At 50.8% G+C, this 20,859-nt stretch overlaps 1 protein-coding gene across 5 annotated transcripts in view; it reads right to left on the reverse strand.

Moving 5' to 3' along the window:
* Positions 1–20,859, reverse strand: part of LOC135056556 (solute carrier family 2, facilitated glucose transporter member 9-like) — a 286,898-nt gene that overhangs the window by 212,413 nt on the left and 53,626 nt on the right. For all 5 annotated transcript variants that reach the window (XM_063961893.1, XM_063961890.1, XM_063961891.1 and 2 more), the window contains exon 3: positions 18,674–18,772. In XM_063961893.1, the coding sequence (XP_063817963.1) occupies positions 18,674–18,772 (99 nt within the window). The remainder of the gene's footprint in view (positions 1–18,673; positions 18,773–20,859) is intronic.

Consider the following 20,859-nt stretch of genomic DNA (forward strand, 5'->3'; position numbering starts at 1 on the left):
GTACTCTCTTTTCTTGACTCACTAAGGGCGGGATGTACGAAGGGAAAAATGCAGTAAAACCCCGTTTCCGGGGGTTTTACCACAATTTGAAATACACTAAGACCCAGCCGCTTACATATTGGTGCGGAGGGTATCACCATCTTTTTATGGCGATACCCTATAGAAGCCTATGGGCTTCTTTCCGCAACCCGCCGCCAAACGCCGACCCCTCTCTCACCAGTGTGTCCTGGCAGACTGCGCCAGGATCCCCCACCGCCTCCGAGCTCCTGCAGCAGCTGGTGGGGGTCCTACTCTTCCTCCTCCCTGCCCTCCGGAAGCTGGTACACTCCGTTTTTCCTGCAGCTGCCCCGCACCCTGCCCCGGCTGCACAGCTGCTTGTTCCTGTATGAAGTGCCGGGGTTCCGGGTGCCGATGGTGGTAGCGACCGGCGCCTCGGGGGGTGCACACTGGGAATGGTGTGGTCCTGCCCCGCATGCAGGAGCATATGACAGGAGATGGGCGGGTGCCGGCCGGGGATCTCAGGGCGCCGCCGTGCTCCATGCTGCAGGAGGACAGGGTGTGGCGGGCGCTGAGCTGCAGGGCTTCCCCCCGGGACTACCACTGATCGCTCTGTCCCTGCGATGACACTCCGCAGCATCATCAGGGGATTTTTCAGAAAAAATACCCTGATGCCGCCCCCCCCAACATCACCGCTACCGCATGGTAGACCCCCCCATCATGACTACCCCCGCGCACCACGGACCCCCCCCAGCAGATCAATATCCCCATTTGTCCAGGGAGCTGGTCCGCGCTGCTTCTGCTGGGCTGCCCGGCGCCGGATCGTGTGAGCTGCGGTGACCCCCGGTGCTGTAAAGTGTGCTGCCGATTTGCAGCATCACTTTACTGCACCGGGGTCACATTGCAGCACACTGATCAGCTTGTGTATCCATCGGGCACACATAGCGGATCACTGTAGCCGGGTCCCGGCCAGGGGCAGAGAAAGCTGGGCAAATCCCTCCCTGAGCTGGCGAGCTTATCACAGGGCACACTGCTGTATTTTTTCACATTTCTTTTTTAGTATTAAACATCTTAGTGATAATTGGTGGACCCCTTTCTTTGAAAGTAAAGCATTCATAACCATAACCAGAAATAACGACACTGAGACTTGAATTTGGCAGAAAATTGCTAGCTATTTATTTGTCCCTAACCATTGGGAAACCTGTAATAAAAGAGATTAATTTAATACGCCGCTCCAGCTGGCATATGGTGGCGGCCCAAAAGAACGGCTCCTTAATCTAAATTAACTTAAATAACTGAATCCTATAAATTAACTAAAAGCTTACCATAAACCGGTAATAGGTGACAACTCAACCCCCACAGTGACTACCCACCGCTCCTGGGTGCCCTGCCGCTGCCTTCCCGGATGGGTGGTCAAGCGGCCATAAGTCGATGGAGGTGAGTGCACCTAAACCACAACAAACTGTAAAACACTACAGTTTTCTCTACCATACGAAACTGCCGTTCTTTTCCGCCAACAGCGAAAGACTCATCCCCAAAATCTTTCGCACCGCCACCATAAACCTACCCTAACTCCTGCAAAGCGAAACCTAGATCCTCCAGAAACAACATCATCCCCTCATTGGATAGATGTACTCCATCGCGCCGGAAAAGGTGGCTGTCTCTGAACCGTATCCTCGGGTGGCGAACCACCCTCCCACCGTGGGACAGCACCCACTTTGCCACAGCTCCGTTCACCTTTTTCCGGGCCTCATCAATCCGGCGACCATCCGCCACACCCCTCCAACACAATCTCGGCACCATCATGGAAAAAACCAACAAACAATTGGTCCATTGCGCGGTCACACTTGCCAGATCCTGTATCATGGCCCACCGCAGCTCCAAGGATGTCCTCTTCCCCAAGTCGTTGCCACCTAGATGGACAACCAAAACCCTAGGGACTCCATGCTCTCTGGCCTGACTCACTAACCTACTCCTCAGCTCACCCCACATCATTCCTCGCCAGCCGAGCCATCTGACACCCTGAGTTCCAAACAATGCCTGAGACCCTTCCGAGGCCACAAACCTGGCCGCCCAGTAAATGTAAGAGTGGCCAACCACCCAAATGGGCAAACAGTCTTCGAACCATCCTGAAGGGAAAAAGAGGGGTAGAATTGATTACTAAGAGGCTTATTTAATGTTTATACTGAAGGATCTGCCAAAAAAGAAAAACTTTAGATCTCGCCATTGCAGCAGTCACGGCCTAGCCGACTGCACCATGTTCCGTTGCCAATTTAAAGCGCAATTAAAGACACAAAGGGGAAAGATCAAATAAAACAAACGAAATAAAAAAAGGGGGGGGGGGGGGGGGAGGGGGGGTATAAAATGGGAAACACATGTAATAACTCAGCTGGAGGTGAACGTAAAGACCTGCTGAGGGACTCTGATTAGACCAAATTAGCCGAATTATAGATTAGAATTCAGTCCGTCAAGTCAGGCAAAAAATCGCAAATAACTCCAGACCCCCGCTGCCGACTCATGCCAGCAACGGCGAGTAGCTAATCCCTGAGTAGGATAACAAAACGGGGGAACAAACATAACAAACGCACAACTTCATGAAAACACAGAACTGAAACAGCATAACGAATTGCAATTAACAAATGCCCCCAGCGCCGGGCGCCCTCTCAAGTGACAGGGCGAATATATCGCTTATAACTGGACGACTTCCATCGCCCCACCGCCTGGATCTCAGTTCTGGAGAAACCCGCCGCAGCCGCCGACGTCGCCGCGCCTATCCGAAAGGAATGGGTACCGAAAGCAGCAGGCGAGAGGCCCAAGCCCGTCAGACAGCGACCCAGCATCCACCGGAACTGGTATTTTGTGACTGGCAGCCCGTCATAGTGCAATAGCCATGACCCCTCCTTAGCGGGTCGTACTCCCAGATATTGCCTTGCCAAACCCACTGGGCAAACACTTACTTCTAGCGCTGGAACCATCGTAACCCAGCGCCCTCTCCCCACTTGATCCGTCTTGGATCGCCGTAATCTGCACAGCAAGGACCTCTCACCCACTACCACGTCCCCGACCAGCATGCGCGATTCCGACCTCTTGGAAGGCGCTACCAACTCAGAAACTCGAAAAGCCCCGTGGTAAGCCATAGAGAAGGCTAAACGGAACAAAAGCGCCTCAAACCTGGACGACGCTACTCGCCCCACCGCCTCGATGACGGCCGGCAACAAAGCCGCATCGATGGGCCGCCTCCTATCCGGCGGCGTCGGCGCAACTCGCGCCCACCCTTTCATAGCCTTCCGCAAAACCTCGCTTTTCGTTACATCCGAGATGCCTCGCAGCTTGCAAAAGAATGAGACGCCAGCCAAGTACCGGGCCACCACCGCTCGCGACCTACCAGAAACGTAGAGCTGCCACATAAAAGAGAGCATCAGCCGATGCTTGCTCTTACCTTGATGTTGCCGACTCTGAACAAACGCCTCCCACTCGCTCCACGCTTGTCCGTACGCCTTGAGCGTGGCCGGCGCTACCGACCGCAACGCTAGACCTTCCAATCCGGCCCGATCACCTGCCAAACATAATCAGGACAGTGAAAACCCTGCTTTTCGGCCTCGGGTGCCAAAACCCAAAACCTCTCCCACTGTCCCCGCGACAATGCATCTGCGATTTCGTTCTCCAAGCCGGGAACATGCTGCGCCCGGAACCATAGATTCCTACGCAAGCACGTCAAAAGCAAGTGCCCAAGCACCCTCAGAACCACTAGCGATTTCGCCCTCTGGTTATTAATCGCATGCACTACGCCCAGATTGTCGCATCTAAACACTATGCTGCGATTAGCCAAACGGTCACCCCAAACTTCCAGGGCTACCATAATGGGAAAAAGTTCCAGTAGTAACAGATCCCTTGTAAGACCCTCACTATGCCAGCTTTCCGGCCAAGATGCCACGCACCACGATCCCTCCAAAAAACAACCAAATCCATAGGCCCCTGCGGCGTCGGTAAACAGCTGCAACCGGTCGCTGTCCACGGCCGGCGCTTGCCATATGCTCACACCGTTAAAATCCTCCAGGAACGAAGCCCATACGGCCAGATCCCTTTTTAATTCAGAGGACAATCGAACGAAATGATGAGGCCTGGCACACCCCGCCGTTGCCCTTTCAAGCTTCCGGCAGAAAACCCTGCCCATCGGAATTACCCGACAAGCAAAGTTAAGCATGCCCAGCAAGGACTGCGCCTGACGCAGCGTGACTTTACGCGAGCCTTTGAACCGGCAAATGGTTTCGCGGAGCTTCGACACTTTGTCCTGAGGCAAGCGACACTCCCCCGCCACTGTGTCGATTTCAATCCCCAAGAACGATAAACAGGAGTCAGGACCTTACGTTTTGTCCTCGGCTACCGGAACACCGAAGTGGTAAAAGAGAGCCTGGGTGCTAAACAACAAATCGGCGCACCTCGTGTCGTTCGCCGGACCTGCGCATAGGAAGTCATCGAGGTAATGTGCAACCCCGTGGCCGCCTGACGTCGACTCCACACACCAATGAAGAAAAGTGCTAAAGCGCTCGAAAAATGAGCATGAAACGGAACATCCCATCGGCAGACATTTGTCGATGAAATACTCCGTCCCAATCCGGAAACCCATGAAACGGAATGAGTCAGGATGCAATGGCAATAATCTAAAGGCTGACTCAACATCGATCTTAGCCATGAGGGCCCCGCTCCCGTAGCTGCGGACCATCTCTAGCGCCTCGTCAAATGACTGATATACCACCGAGCAAAAGGCCGGCGGTATTGCGTCGTTGACCGAACCCCTCGGCGGGTAAGACAGATGCTGTATGAGCCGAAAAGCGCCCGGGGTCTTTTTCGGAACCACCCCGACCGGGGAGATGACCAAGTCATCCACCGGGGGTGATATAAAAGGCCCCCCCATCCTGCCCAACCTGACCTCCTTATCTACTTTCTCCCGCAGGACGGTTGGCAATGCCCGTGCTGACTGGAGGTTTCTCTGCGCCCGCACTGATACCTCGCTTGCAACAGGCAAGCGAAAACCAAACTTAAAACCGTCTAACAAAAACTTAGCATCCTCTCTATTTGGATACATATGCAGCCATTTGCCCATTGTTAACAACTTAACTGGCGTTGGGGCTCTGCTGAGCGGTCCCGCTCGCGGCCTGCTTAGAGTAAGGCTGCTTCCCCTTGCTTCCCTGTCGCCCCCCTTTGAAACAGGAGGAGGCTGGGTGGGCTCCCCCACAATGGTGGCAGGAGTGACGAAACCGACACTGCTTGCCATAGGAACATGTTCCGCTGTTAAAAGCGAAGCATTTCCCCCGAGTAGCAGACCGCCCGCCCCCGCGAGCGGCCAACCCGCCTGTCCTGGCCATTCCTCCGTCCGCGGCCGCCCCCTGGGCCGATGACCCCGCGCGACGCACCCCTGTCCCCTGTTTCTGGGGCTCTGCCTCTTGTTGTGATGCCCGGGTCACCTTGAGCCATACCTCCACGTCTTTGAAGCCAAAATCCATGACCCGCAGCCCATCCTGTTTCTCCCGAAACTCTTGGTCGTACTGGCGCCATTCCCAGCCAGCGGACGTGCGCTGCATGTCATGCACTAGGTGTAGGTACCGGATGATATTCATGTGCTCTTCCGGCCTATCCTCCAAATAGCATGCCGCAAACACCCAAAAACCGGCCAGCCAATTATCAAAAGACCGGAAAGCTTCAGTACCCATGCCTGTCTTAGTGGCCGCCGCTTTGTAATCCCTCTTCATGGCCCTCGTCAAGACGAATAAGTCCACGAAGTCACCCCTACATATTTTCTTGCGGCAGCTATCTCGCAGCCCCCTCATAACTACGGTGTATTCGCAGCGCACTACCCCCGGCAGATCGCGCCGCTTCTTTGCCCTACGCTCCTCTACACTCATTCGCCTGCGTCGCTTGCGCCTCTTCTGCTGCCTTGCCGCTCTTTTGGCAAGTTTCTCGGCCTCCCTCCTTGCCCTAGCAGTGCTATCTGCGTCGGACGCCTGCGACGCTAAAGAAGATGAGGACGCGGAGGAAGAAGAGCTTCGCGAACTCGAGCTCGTGGTGGAAACCGATATAGAGTGCACCAACTCACCGGATGCTATCGACCTCTCCGACCCGGATCCTTCGTAATCCTCCAGCCAATCCTCATCCGCCACGGAGTCCGCCCCATCTCTTTCACTTCGGTCCTCTGTGGAAGACAAAAAAGAAGAAGAGGGCCCGGCCCACGCTTGTGGCGCACGCCGGGCACCCCGTGCGGAATGCGCGGTGACTGTGCGCCCCCGCTCCCTTCCTGGTCCTAGTTCCAGCTCCGCCGCGGCGGCCCCCAGCTCTCGGCAGGCCCGTGCTATTCGCCGTGCCGCTGATGCTCTACGGTCGCCAGACCCCTTGCGTCCCGCAGACTGATCCCCATCCCGCGCGGGGCGACGCGCGGAACCGCCGCCCGATGGGTGGCCGGTCCTTGGTTGGGCGCGAGCCCGCGCCCGCTGACTGCTTGATGCGCCCCGGGGATCCTGCTCGTCGTGCTCTAAACCTAAATCAAGGGCACCCCTGACGGCTCCGCCACTCTCCATTTCAGAGCCCGCTTCCTCCCTGTCTGGGGAAACAGAAAAATCCCCTGACCCCGCGGAGGACCCACTGTCGGGCTCGGCGGTCCGTGCCGCGGCCCTGCGGCCGCTGACCCACTCCCTGTCTTCCTTCCTGCCGCGGGGCCTGCTGTGATCCGCGGTATCCACGGGGAACTGCTGCCCCCCCGTGCGTGCTCTCCCGCGTGCCACCGGGCCCGCGGCGGGCGCACCCGCCCGCTGGCCCCGGCCATCCCTTGCCGCTGGTGTTGCGCCCCTACTGCCCCTTGTCGCCACCATGCGCCCAGCGTTGCCTACTTGAGGCATACGCTGCACCCCCCTCATGTGCTCCCTCCCCCTGCCGTTTGCCGGCATACGGGGAGAAGGAGAGGTTGATATGTCTGCAGGGAGCCCTGCTGCGCGCGCACGTGCGCGGCCTGCAGCTTGCGGAACGAGCGTGGGCGCGCGTCCCACGTCCTCCCGCACACGGCCTCCCGCCATGTTCTTCCTCCTCGGCCGCCGCGCGGGCCTCCTGCAGAGGCCCCGCGCGGCGACCGCCGGCTCTCGCACCCGCCCTCTCCCCTCGCCCGGCACTAACCCTCGGCCGCGGCGAGGAAGGAGAGGCGTTTCCTGCCGCTGCCGGGCGCTCACCGTAGCACGCATGCGCGCGCCCGCGGGCGCCCGATCTGCTCCCGGGTACGGCGGCTCCCGGAGGGGACGGCCGCCGCCCGCTGGTCCTTGGGTGGTTTGAAGGGACGACCGGTCCCCCACGCCGCCCTCGTCCTGCCGAAATGCTCCTGGCCCCCGGCGGCGATCCCGCCCGGCCCCCGCTGCCTACGGCCGTAGGTGTAGAGGCCCTAGAGGACGGAGCCCCGTCCCTCAGGCCACCCACAGCCTCCTCAGGGCCCGCTCGGACATCCGAGCTGAAACGAGCCGGGGCCCTCAACACTCGCCGGGGCCTAGCAGCCATGTCAGCAGGCAGACCAGGTTATAGGTATAGATAGGGGGGGGGGGGGGGGGGGGAGAGCAGCCACAGATGAATAAACAAGCAGGAGACAAGGGAAACAAAGTTTTTTTGCTGACACTGCAGCACTCACCAAACCGAAACCGAGTCACCAAGAGACTTAAAATGGCTTCACCTTCCTTATATATATCAAGCCCTCCCCCTTAAAGGCTGAACTTTCCTTACAGCTAGGTCCACCCCTCCCCAGATGTTTAACCCTTTCCTCTCCTATGCAGTCAATACTCTCTTCATCTGGTAAGATCACATTTCCCATTTTAAGTATGGGTAATGCAATGTGGCTTACTAAAAAAGTGAATTAAAAGGTTTGGAGCAGTTTTTCATGAAAACTGCTCCAAATGCCCTTTAATACATTCAGGTGATACTAAAAGAATGTGAAAACATCCTTTTTCACACTATTTTAGTAAAAATAATGTTAATAAATAGATCTCTAAGTGTTTTGTACACTATTCATTCTAAATTTTAATTTCAGGCTATATCCATGTATAAAAAAACGAATAAAAAGTTAAATTTGAAATACTATTTCTGAAAAGCTGTGGCTTACAACAGACTCCGCTAAAACCCAGACTGCAAAAAAACTCTAGCGAGCGAACAGGACTCTGAATTAGGCCCTTGGTTGCACAAATTGCGAGCTTGGAAACAATAGTATCTTCTCCTGTATCCAGACTTGGCCACTTCTATGCAGCCACACATCCTCCATCCATCAGCTTGTTAAAATAGCCATCATCACTATCAGTGCACATTTTCAGCAGCCCTCTCTTTGGTGCATTCAGCCAGATCTCGTGTATGCTCACCTGTGAGTAGCCCACTACTCCACCTACACTGCCATTGAACACATCCTACAGTACCTGTGAGCGACAGTTTGCTGCCCAGTTACACACACTCAGGTCCATGTAGAGAATCAGCCCCTTCTACTCCAAGCATAAAATAAGAAATACATGCTGGAGTCACTACAGTATGCAAGGCAAATCACATGGCTGGAGAGGTCAGGGGTCATAGTTACCCTCTTACGCATGAGAAACAAATGTAGCCTAAACTACAGAACAAGCATTATGACTTTGTTCTCTTTTTCCCACCTATTAAAAGCAGGAAAAGCCCTAGGTCCAGGAATTCCACAAGGATGCATTCCAAGCTGTTTAATCTCGGGATGTGGAGAATTCACCCCAGGCAGAGCATAGCAGGGCTCTTTCTGTTATATGTACAATAGAAACGCTGGCTCCAGGCAATGCAGAATGAAATGTAGTGATTAGAGGAACAGTGCAGTGACACATGTAAGGCTTTGCCCCAAAGCTAGAAAACTGTGGGTATTTCTTTGATTTTGAATTGAGAGTTGACTTTGGAATACATATGTGTATCTATAATGGGTGTCGGGTGGGCAGTTCACATGTGCCCTTGAGAACACTGGGTTCCACACCACGTACCCTGCATTCAGGTGATCATAACCTGTCGGCAACATAAATCACTGTGAAAATGACACAGGTACCATTTTTCTGAAGACCTGATCATGAAGCAAATCACTGGAAAAATGGCAGAGACATGTTCCAAAAGATCACCAAATGAACAGTAGACGCTGGCACAGTATCAGTTTACTCAGTGTATGTACTGGCGAGAGAGGGGGTAGCTCACACAGGGGATGCACTCAGGCACCATGATTAATCCACCCCTGGGGGAACACCTGGGCATTTGCAGCTCTGGGCATTGGCTACAGCTTTACATGCACTTATTATATATGTCATGATTGTGCTTTGCAGAAATGTAATCCCCATGCTTCCTCTGTTCAAGGTGTAAATGAAAAAATCTCAGCTCTTTTCATCTAAACCCATTGGAACAGACTTAGGCAACCTGCGACTATTCCTTTATTATTAGAGACATGCACTAGCCCATTTTTTCTGGTTTTAGTTTAAATTTGTTATTAGGTCTTGGTTTTTCCAAAACCACCTCACTGGTCTTGGTATTACATCTGTTTTTTTCCTTTTTTTGCACACTCACTTGCTAATGCCAGCATTGATGAGGGACGGCAGCGTTTGTGGTGGTGGTGGTGGTGGGGGGGGGGCAGCGGTGCCATGCATGGCATCGTTTTCCACCTCCTCAGATCTTTCTGCATGTTGAAGAGATCTGAAGCAGCAACAAAATGACCTGCGGGTGAACGCATCATAATCATTATCATCCATACACATGGCACTTTTTAAATGAGGTGTTGTTTCTGACTGGTTGGAAACACCCACATTGTTTAAAATATCGTGCAGTGTGTATTTGCACCTTTAGACTCTCCTCAGGGATTTATGACATTTCTGTTTCTGAACACAATTTGTTCTACTGCCTTAGTGGTTCTCATTTTATGACACCTCTTTTAGACAGAGTGAAAAGGTTTTGTATCATGAGAGGCAGAAAAAGATGCCTTACTGACAGTTGCAGAACCACCCCACTCATAAATTAAAAGGGAAAGGCCCCAACTTTTCCTTGCCACTGCATTTGGTGAATGGTATGTTGTCAATTTTATACTTTTCTGCAATAAACTTTCCCTTTAAATAGTGGTGCTTTACCACTGTAATACATTGTGTTTTTTAAATTTTGGATACCCTCGAGTAGAGGACGTTGAAGGACTAGTAGCGTCATGACTTGTGGTAGCTGCTCCATCAAAAGTATTTGCTTGTGGCTACTTCTCTTCTTTCAACTGATCATTACAAAGTTACACTAGGGTACAGTGCACAGGACAGTTTAAGCAACAGAACACACATTATATATATATGTATATATATATATATATATATATATTTTTTTTTTTTTTAAATTCACAGCTCAGCTCACACTGCGCAAATTCGAAGAACTTTTCTATATACGTGATCAAAAGTCACACTGGGGTACAGCGCACACAGGTCGTACAAACATAAAATAAAACTTTTTTCTGCTGTGGGGTAGACATAGGGGTGTAGAGTAGGATCTTGATCTGAGGCACCACCAGGCTGAAAAGCTTTGACTGTTCCCAGAATGCATAGCGCCGCCTCCTCTATAACCCCGCCTCCCTGCACAGGAGCTCAGTTTTGTAGTTGGTGCCACAGATAGCAGGCACATAACAGAGGGGCTGCTCTGTGCAGTCCTGAGAAGAGCTTTTTAAGAAGAAAAGCGAAGACTTCAAGGGCTGCAGCAGTGTGTATATGTCTTTTGACATTCACTGCTGCAGCTCCATCTCTCCCCAGCAGCGCTGTACACTCCCGAGCCCTGGTTGCCAGGTACCTACAGCAGGAGGCTCCGGTTTTCTTCCATGGTCAGGCACACACGACGGGGGCTCTCCGGGATCACGTGGCCGCGCTTCGGGAGGTGGTGAGTGGGTCCCGCTTGCGGGACCCGTACTTTATCGCGATCCGGCGCGGTCAGTGGGAGGCGGGCCGCGCGCGCTGGCGGTGGACACTGTGGCAGTACAGGCGATCCCACTAGATCACCAGGGCATGGGTGCAGGTCAGGTTTCCGCTTAAAAACATTTTAATAGTAACCCACAGTACCCCGTGGTTTTGCCAGCAGGGGGATAAGGCTTAGACCTGGAGCCCCTCCCCCAGCCCCAGGGTGCCATTTCCCGCAAATGTTCCCGCCCTGGAGCTGCATATCTGTCTCTTCCTCACTCCCTGTCAGTGTCTGGGCGTCATTTCTCTCAGCTACACTGTTCCTGGGATTGCTTGGGCAAATCCTCCTGTGTAAAGCCGCCTGGTTGTCAGCGCTGTGACATCACATGACACTTAAGTATTCTACCTGCCTATTAGACAGTGTTAGTTAAGAAAGAGTGCATTTAGTCAGGGTTTTCTAGTACAATTACCCTGTGATATGCATCCAGTTCTTACTGTGCAGTGTTATATCTATTGACTACATAGCAATATATAAGCTGGTCCAGTGCAGCATTATTGTTCGTAATAACCTCTGCATTGTTTAACTGTGACTATATGTGTGTGCATTAGCTTGCTGAGTGGTTTCCATTTCGTGTCTCTCACTTAACTTGCTATCCCTATATTCTATAACCTGAGGAGGCTTGGTGCGTCAGGTTTTATAATTATATAGGATTTTCACAAAGATATACGCTAATACGGATTTTTCTCTGTGATTTTTAGTCACCATATCTCTCCTGTATCTCTGCTTGTGCTGACTACACTGTGCAGGGGTTTGGGTAAGAGGTATTGTGCTGCTGCCAATTGTACTGTGTTACCTGATACTGCAAGTTATATCATGTCTGCTTCTGAAGGTAACGGTTCTGGGGCAGAACACACTGCCGGTGTTGCTAAAGCCACAGACCCCTATGAGGCGACTATAGCAGCTGTGGGCTCTGGTTCTGGGGGCTCCTTGCCCCCCAGTGGGACTGTGGCAACGGGGGTACATGATGACCCACCGTGGGCTACTTTCTCCACGCTTCTACATATGCTAGTTACTAAACTAACGCCCCCTATGGGACCTCCTATGCCAGTGCAACTGTATGTGGTCACCGCAGCTTACCCGCCTTGGGCGGACAATTTAACTGCTCAATTGAAGAAGTTGAACCAGTCCCTGACTACTAAAAAGTCTGACCCTCGCTCGCTTAAGACCAAGGGGTCCTCTAAGCGAGCTCTTATCTCCTCACAATCCACTGCTGTCACTGACACCTCGTCTGATGAAGATGGCGCTTACACTGACCCCACAGATTCTGACACAGATACTGCTGATGGGGAGGGTAGTTCACATGTGGATGTTCCTGATCTTTTGGAGGCTATTAAGTTAATTTGACAGATTACGGATGATCCCGAGCCATCCGCCCCTCCTAAGAAACCAGATAGGTTCAAGGGTCAGAAGGTGGTTAAACAATTTTTACCTCACTCTGACCACCTAGTCAGGAACCCTGAGGAAACCTGGGAAAGAAGTTTGTGCCTCAAAAGAAGATGCTGGCTCGCTATCCCCTCGCGCCAGAGCGGTCTAAAAATTGGGAAATGCCTCCTCCAGTAGACTCGCATGTGGCTAGGATGGTGGTTTCCACAGCTCTACCTGTCACTACCGTCACGTCTCTAATAGAGCCTACGGATAAACGTGTGGAGGGTTGTCTGAAAGCGATTTACACCCTCACGGGTGCTGCACAAAGGCCCACTATTGCAGCAACATGGGCTGCAGAGGCTATTGAAGCATGGGCCTTGGAGTTAGAAGCTGAAATCTCTTCTGACCATGCTAGACAATGCTTGTCATATATTGTCACAGCTTCTCACTATATTAAAGAGTGGCTTCTGATGCTGGTATCCTAGCAGCCAAGGCCTCTACAACATCAGTCCTGGCTCGCCGGATATTGTGGCTGAGATCCTGGTCTGTGGATCTGGACTCTAAAAAAACCCTGGAGGTACTCCCTTTCAAGGGAGATATTCTTATTGGGGAGGACTTAAATAAGATAGTGGCTGACTTAGCTACTGCCAAAACTGCCTGTCTGCCAAGTGACGCTCCTTCTGTGTCGAAGGCTAAAGGTACTTCCTTTCGCCCTTCAGATAAAAGCAAAAAGGTCAGGCTTACAACAAGCAGGCCCGCACTTCCAAACATGGTAAGCCGAAGCCCAAAAGAGCCTGGGCTGCCCGTCAGCCAGCTTCCAAGACAGATAAGCCTGCCGCATGACGGGGCGGGCCGCCCCCTGGGGGATCCCAGGGTGGGGGGCCGGCTTCTAGGGTATACCCAGGAATGGATTAAGACCACTTCAGATGTCTGGGTACGGGAAGTCGTCACTCGAAGTTACTCCATAGCCTTCAAAAACAGACCCCCTCATCGATTTTGCCGGACAGACGTCCCATTGGACCAGACAAAGGCAAACACTCTGCATTCGGTGGTACAGACCCCCCTGGATACAGGAGTCATAGTACAGGTGCCTCTTGCTCAGAGGGGCCAGGGGTACTATTCTCCGCTGTTTCTGGTCCCAAAACCAAATGGGTCCTCCCGGCCCATTCTCAACCTCAAGGCATTGAACAGGTTTGTGAAAGTTTCCAAGTTCCGTATGGAAACCCTTCGCTCTATAGTTCTGGCCTTGGAACCTGGGGACTACATGGTCTCCCTGGACATACAGGATGCTTACCTGCATATTCCTATAGCAGTGTCACATCAGCAATACCTGAGGTTTGCGATTGGCAACCTCCATTACCAGTTTCGGGCGTTACCTTTTGGCTTAACTACGGCTCCGCGAGTCTTCACCAAACTTATGGCGGTGTTGACGGTGGTACTCCGCCGTCAAGGGTGGTACTCCACCGTATCTGGACGACTTGTTAATCCTGGCAAATTCCCCAGAAATTCTCCTACGTCATCTGGATATGACTGTCCGGTTTCTACAAGCCCACGGGTGGCTCATCAACTGGAAGAAATCCTCCCTGGTCCCTGCTCAGAGCATGGTGCACCTGGGAGCGCTTTTGGACACTCACAACCAGCGGTTGTTCTTGTCTCAGGAGAAAGTCCTGAAGCTTCAGGACAGGATTCGTTGCTTCCTTTCTCGTCCGCAAGTGTCGATACATTCGGCGATGTAGGTGCTGGGCCTCATGGTATCAGCATTCGACATGGTGGAGTATGCTCAATTTCATTCTCGCCCCCTCCAGAGGCTGATTCTAGCCAAGTGGGATGGCCTGCCTCACCGGATCAGGTCTCACATGATCTCATTGACTCCGGAGGTCCATCTGTCGCTGCACTGGTGGCTCCAGGACCAACGATTGTGCATGGGCCGTCCCTTCGGGATATCCGACTGGGTCCTGTTGACGACAGATGCCAGTCTCAGAGGTTGGGGAGCGGTGATGGAGCAACACTCCCTTCAAGGTCGGTGGACCAAGGAGGAATCTCTCCTCTCGATCAATATTCTGGAAAAGCGGGCGGTCTTCAATGCGTTGAACCTGGCCCAGCATTTAATTCAGAACTGTCCTGTTCAAGTACAGTCGGACAACGCCACCACAGTGGCTTACATAAATCATCAAGGCGGCACTCGAAGCCATTTGGCAATGAAGGAAGTCTCACGGATTCTACATTGGGCGGAACGCCATCTACCGGGCATATCGGCAATATTCATTCCGGGAGTCCTGAATTGGGAAGCGGACTTTCTCAGTCGTCAGGACGTACATGCCGGAGAGTGGGCCTCCATCCAGAAGTGTTTAAACTCCTAGTGGAAAAGTGGGGCATTCCAGACGTAGATCTGATGACAGTCTCGACACAATCACAAGGTTCCGGTCTTCAGAGCAAGGACAAGGTATCCTCAAGCAGCATTCATGGATGCGCTGGCGGTGCCGTGAAGGTTTTGGCTGCCGTACGTGTTCCCTCCGGTGTCACTCCTGCCCAGGGTAATTCGGAAGTTCAAGCAAGAAAGAGGAATTCTGCTTCTCATAGCTCCAGTGTGGCCCAGACGGCACTGGTTCTCAGACCTGCAGGGCCTATCGTCAGAGCGTCCAATTCTACTTCCACAACGCCCAGACCTCCTCGTTCAGGGCCCCTGTGTCTACCAGGACCTAGCCTGGCTGTCTTTGACGGCGTGGCTCTTGAAGCTTCAGTCTTGAGGGCTAAAGGGTTTTCTGAGGCAGTCATTCAAACTATGTTGCGGGCCCGGAAAACGGCATCTGCTCGGATTTACTATAGGGTCTGGCATTCTTACTTTGTTTGGTGCGCATCGAACGATTATGACGCTTCCAAATTTAGTACAGCCAAGTTGTTGGCCTTTCTTCAGCTGGGTCTGGACTTAGGCATGCGTCTGGCCTCCCTCAAGGTTCAAATATCTGCCTTGTCGGTGTGGTTTCAGAGAAAGATTGCGACCTTACCTGATGTGCATACCTTTACTCAGGGTGTGTTGCGTATACAACCTCCTTATGTCCCGCCTGTGGCTCCTTGGGACTTGTCGGTGAGTTTGGAGGCGTTACAAGAGTCTCTGTTTGAACCTCTTGGTTCAGCTGACCTTAAGTGGCTTTCCCTTAAGGTGGTGTTTCTGCTGGCTATTGCTTCAGCTAGAAGAGTGTCGGATTTGGGTGCCTTGTCTTGAAGTTCCCCATATCTGATATATTTCACCGTGACCGGGCAGTTCTTCGGACTCGTCCCGGATATTTACCTAAGGTGGTTTCTTCGTTCCACCTTAACCAGGAGATTGTGGTTCCGGCACTTGTTTCTCCTGATCTGTCTCCCAAAGAGTGGTCTTTGGATGTGGTACGGGCTCTCCGTATCTATGTGAAGAGAACTGCTTCTATTAGGAAATCTGATTCTCTCTTTGTGCTGTCTGGATTTCACAAACGGGGCTGGCCTGCTCACAAGAAAACTTTGGCCAGATGGATTAGAATGGTGATTGCACATGCTTATGTGAGGGCTGGTCTATCAGCTCCTGATCACATTACGGCCCATTCTACTCGGTCTGTTGGACCTTCTTGGGCGACCCGCCGTGGTGCGACCCTTGAACAATTGTGTAAGGCGGCTACGTGGTCTTCAGTGAACACGTTCATAAGGGTCTATGTCTTCGATACTGCCACTTCCCAGGATGCTTCCTTTGGACGACGGGTTCTTGTGCCCGCTACAGTGCATCCCCTCCCATAAGGAACTGCTTTAGGACATCCCCTATGTCTATCCTTGTAGAGCCCAGTGTACCCCGCAGCAGAAAACAAGTTTTATGGTAAGAACTTACCTTTGTTAAAACTCTCTCTGCGAGGTACACTGGGCTCCACAAGGCGCCCACCCTGACGCACTTAGCTTCTTTGGGTTGGTATGGCATTAGCCGCTGACACTTCTCCTGTCGTGAGAGTGTGGTGTATGTGGCTACTAACCATTGTTGTCTCTTTTCCTGCTACTGCATTGGGCTGGTTAACTAAAAACTGAGCTCCTGTGCAGGGAGGCGGGGTTATAGAGGAGGCAGCGCTATGCATTCTGGGAACAGTCAAAGCTTTTCAGCCTGTTGGTGCCTCGGATCAAGATCCTACTCTACACCCCTATGTCTATCCTTGTGGAGCCCAGTGTACCTCGCAGAAAGAGTTTTAACAAAGGTAAGTTCTTACCATAAAACTCGTTTTTTAAACTGCATTTTTTATTTTATTTTTACTTTTTTCGCAATAGACATTGCAGAGTCACACTGCAGTGCTTATATGTGAATGAAGTGGGTATAGATGCGGAGTCAGTGCATCACGACTGTGTGACAGAGTTAGACTAAGTGGACTAGACATAGCACAGAAAACTGCAGTGTGACTGGCGTCAAATGGCGCCTTTTCACCTCTGCGGTGTCCTTATATAGAAACCAAAACCCATGAGAATCTGATGCTAGCAATGGATGATGACATTTTGCCTTGATTTGGAATCCTAGTTCTCTCACCAGGGTTCAGATTTACTTGGGTACCAGAAGTTCGGGGGGGCTTGGATGTCACAAAATCCGAACCACTCATCTCTAATTATTATGGTCATATCATGTATTTGCACAAGCATTGGAAAGCCACAAGCTTATTAACATTGGGCCTGATTCATAGTTGCATGCTAATGCATTTGCATTTGCAATCCTGCCCGCAGAAACAAAGACCGTGTGATCGCAGATCCTACGATTATTGGCTTTCTGATTAGCCCTTATGGTTGTGCAGAATGGCCATTGGAGATAGGCTAGTAGATTGCAGACGGAGACTTGCCCCAAGAAAGGTTGCAACAATTTTGCGTTTTTATAATCACTCCCAATTATCTGCTCCAAATGGTTCCTTCCTGTCAATCACCAGGGCCGTTTCTTGGGGCATGCGAGCAGTGCAACCGCACTGGGCGCCCGCCGCGGCACTAACTGTGGCTCCCTGCTTCCCCCTCCTATTTCTCCCCGAGTAACCCGCTCGGGGGGCGGAGTTTCACGGAATGACGCGGTTGCGTCGTTAAGTCACGAATCAACCCCGTCACTCCTCAAAACTCCCCCCCCCCCCGAGCGGGGTACAGAGGGGGATCCAAGTTAGGAAGAGAGAAAGGCCGGCGCGAGGAGCGACTGGTGAGGCGGGCCGAAGAGCGGTAATCGCCTCTGTAAGTATTCTCTCTCTCTCTCTCTATGTGTAAAATGGGGACACCTGCCGTAATGTGTGAAATGGGGACTTTTGCCTGCCGTAGTGTGGGGATTTAATGTATCAAGGGCATTGCGGTGTGTGGCATAATATGGTGCAAGGGGCATTACTGTGTGGGGCTTAATATGGTAGAATTTTTTTTTCCTGTGGTGGTCGTGATCTGTTGGAGCAGGGTCTAAAACTGGATTGTGAGGTAGTCTTTTCAGACGAGGCCATGCCCATTTAATTGAGGCCACACCCATTTAGGTGAGGCCATGCCCCCTTGCCGGGTGCGCGCGCTATTTTTTTTTTTTTATCTAGGTGTGTGTTGGGGGAGGGGCACATTTTTTTATGTCATGGGGGGGCACATTTTTAAATCTCGCACTGGGAGCCAAATTGGCTAGAAACAGCCCTGTCAATCACTTGAGAATAAATCCTCGCTGCGAGCACAATTGTAAGACGATTGCTCCACATGTGCAGTGCTACTCCGAGCCATGCGCAGTCGGCTGATAAACGCTCAACTGCGAAAACATCGGTATAACATACAACTGTGAATCAGGCCCACTGACATTGGCAGACAGTGTTCTTCATACAGCTTTCATGTGTTATATTAACGATTAGTCATCCTGTTTTCTCATGACCTTCTCACATTTTGTGGCTAAGCCTAGGTTCATGAGACTGAGACCCATCAATACACTATGAACCAGCCCTGCGGTATCACATGCTTAGATGTCATCCCTCTGTCAGCTTACCAGTTTCTACTGAGTTCTGACATACATTTTGTTGGCTGTTGAACAGGGGGGTCATTAGAGAGGTGCAGACTGTTTCCGGGTGTCACCATTGGAAGGGGTGCCATAAACATATTAATTGTAAGAAAGAACTCATCCACTATAGGGACATCATAAATAAAAAAAAATAAAAAAAAGCGTCTCCTACAGTATGGTGCATTTTAGCAAAGTACATCTCTTCTTTTGTACTCTATTTGCAAACCCCGCCCCTCCCCTTACACACACACACACACACACACACACACACACACACACACACACACACACACACACCTCAGGCAAATAGATGTCGTTATCCCAATAAATCTCTTTACTTACCACAGAGGGGGAGTTGACCACTGCTAAATTGTAGCCATACAGCATAGAAGACCCGAATGAAGAAAGCAGGGACACAGCCAGTAAAGGATAGGTCAGGTGCTTTGAAGAAAGAAAAAAAACAAACATAGAACAGCATTAATATACCAATTTTTTTTTTTATCAATCAGCTCGAGAAAAGGTCATATTTTGTCCATGTAGTAGGTACAAGTGTAAAATGTTAGTCATTCTGATATGATGCAGGCTTGTAGAACTTGTCCTTACCTCCCCTGCACTTACTTCTAAATGTCATTAAACATGAAGGTATTTTATAATTAAAAAGATGTGCGGTTTGGTTCTCCAGGAATCCAAATCCACCCAAATATTGTGAATCTGAAACGAACCAAAATCCAATCCAAATCCCCTAAAGAAATTTGGATTTTAAATCCTAATTTTGTTTTTTGGATTGCAAAAAATTACATGAGCTGTTTTCATCAATTTTTGTCAATATCATCGATTTTTTACTAAACTACTGTATAAAACTTAAAGGTGGTTTTGCCAAAACCAAAAAATAAGGGGTTCCGCGCACATCTCTATTTATAACATTGTAATACAGCTGTGTCCTCTTCCAGCATTGCCGCGATGTGAATGTATAAGCACATGCATCGCGGTAACGCCAAGAACCACTAGGGTTCACACACTTGCTCCAGCAGCTTTCCTATGCAATGTTCATGGGGGGTCATTCCGAGTTGTTCGCTCACAAGCGGATTTTAGCAGATTTGCTCATGCTAAGCCGCCGCCTACTGGGAGTGAATCTTAGCATCTTAAAATTGCGAACGAAGTATTCGCAATATTGCGATTACACACCTCGTAGCAGTTTCTGAGTAACTTCAACCTTACTCGGCATCTGCGATCATTTCAGTGCTTGTCGTTCCTGGTTTGACGTCACAAACACACCCAGCGTTCGCCCAGACACTCCTCCGTTTCTCCGGCCACTCCTGCGTTTTTTCCGGAAACGGTAGCGTTTTTTCCCCACACGCCCATAAAACGGCCTGTTTCCGCCCAGTAACACCCATTTCCTGTCAATCACATTACGATCGCCAGAACGATGAAAAAGCCGTGAGTAAAATTCCTTACTGCATAGCAAATTTACTTGGCGCAGTCGCAGTGCGGACATTGCGCATTAAGCGGAAAATCGCTGCGATGCGAAGATTTTTACCGAGCGAACAACTCGGAATGAGGGCCATGGATCGAGAGTGCAAGTGTGTGCACGCTGCCAGGAAAGTCGTGAGTCGCCTTCAGCAACGCGTACGCATCGTGGCAAGGCTGGATACGGACACCTCTGCAGGTCAGTAAAGACAGTTTCAAGGTATCAAGGGAATCACACCACAGCATAATAGTAGTGAGTAATACAGGGCATATAATTCACATGCAATAGATACAAAGTGACATCTTAAGAATGAGTAAAAATTAAGACAGTACATCAGGTTAAACCAATGAAAGTCAGACAATGCACTCTTACTGTACAGTAAATAGGGATATGAGAACAGACCTAGACATTGCAGCATGAGGACAGTCCCTCTGTACAGGTCACAGAACACTAAGGCGAGTGACCGCTAATTATATACAGTATATAGTTCATATATGAATGTACAAATGTATCAGAATAAAAAAAAGTGGTAACATTGGTATTTTCGCTGAAAACAGGCACACCTGGTCGGGCTTCTGTGGTGCCTATTGCTCCTGGTGGACCAGTCTATGTCCCATGCTGCTGGGTGGATTCCCAGTATCCCCTACAGACTACAAGAAAATGATTTACCGGTAGGTAATAAAAGTCCTATTTTTGTCTCCCTGTACTATCCTTTGTATGGTGTTGCGAAACACTTGTGGCGCCTTATAAATAAAATATAACAACAACACCACCACCACAACATACTGTAGCAGGATATATAAAAGTGATCAAGAAAGAAAGAAAGAAATTAGTTTCCACCAGTTGTGCTTGCCAGCATGTAATTATTTCAACACTGCCATTACAGTCAACAGCATTGTGATTGATAATTGGTGCTCCAGCCAATCAGCTCACAACTGTCATAAAAATAACTAATGACAGCCAGGAGCCGATTGGCTAGAACACCATTTATCATACGCAACAAGTTTTATCATCCACAATGAGTTTTATCACTCCCTATGGATGGCATTAATAGATTGTC

This window comes from Pseudophryne corroboree, chromosome 3 (genome assembly GCF_028390025.1).
Source record: "Pseudophryne corroboree isolate aPseCor3 chromosome 3, aPseCor3.hap2, whole genome shotgun sequence".
NCBI lineage: Eukaryota > Metazoa > Chordata > Amphibia > Anura > Myobatrachidae > Pseudophryne > Pseudophryne corroboree.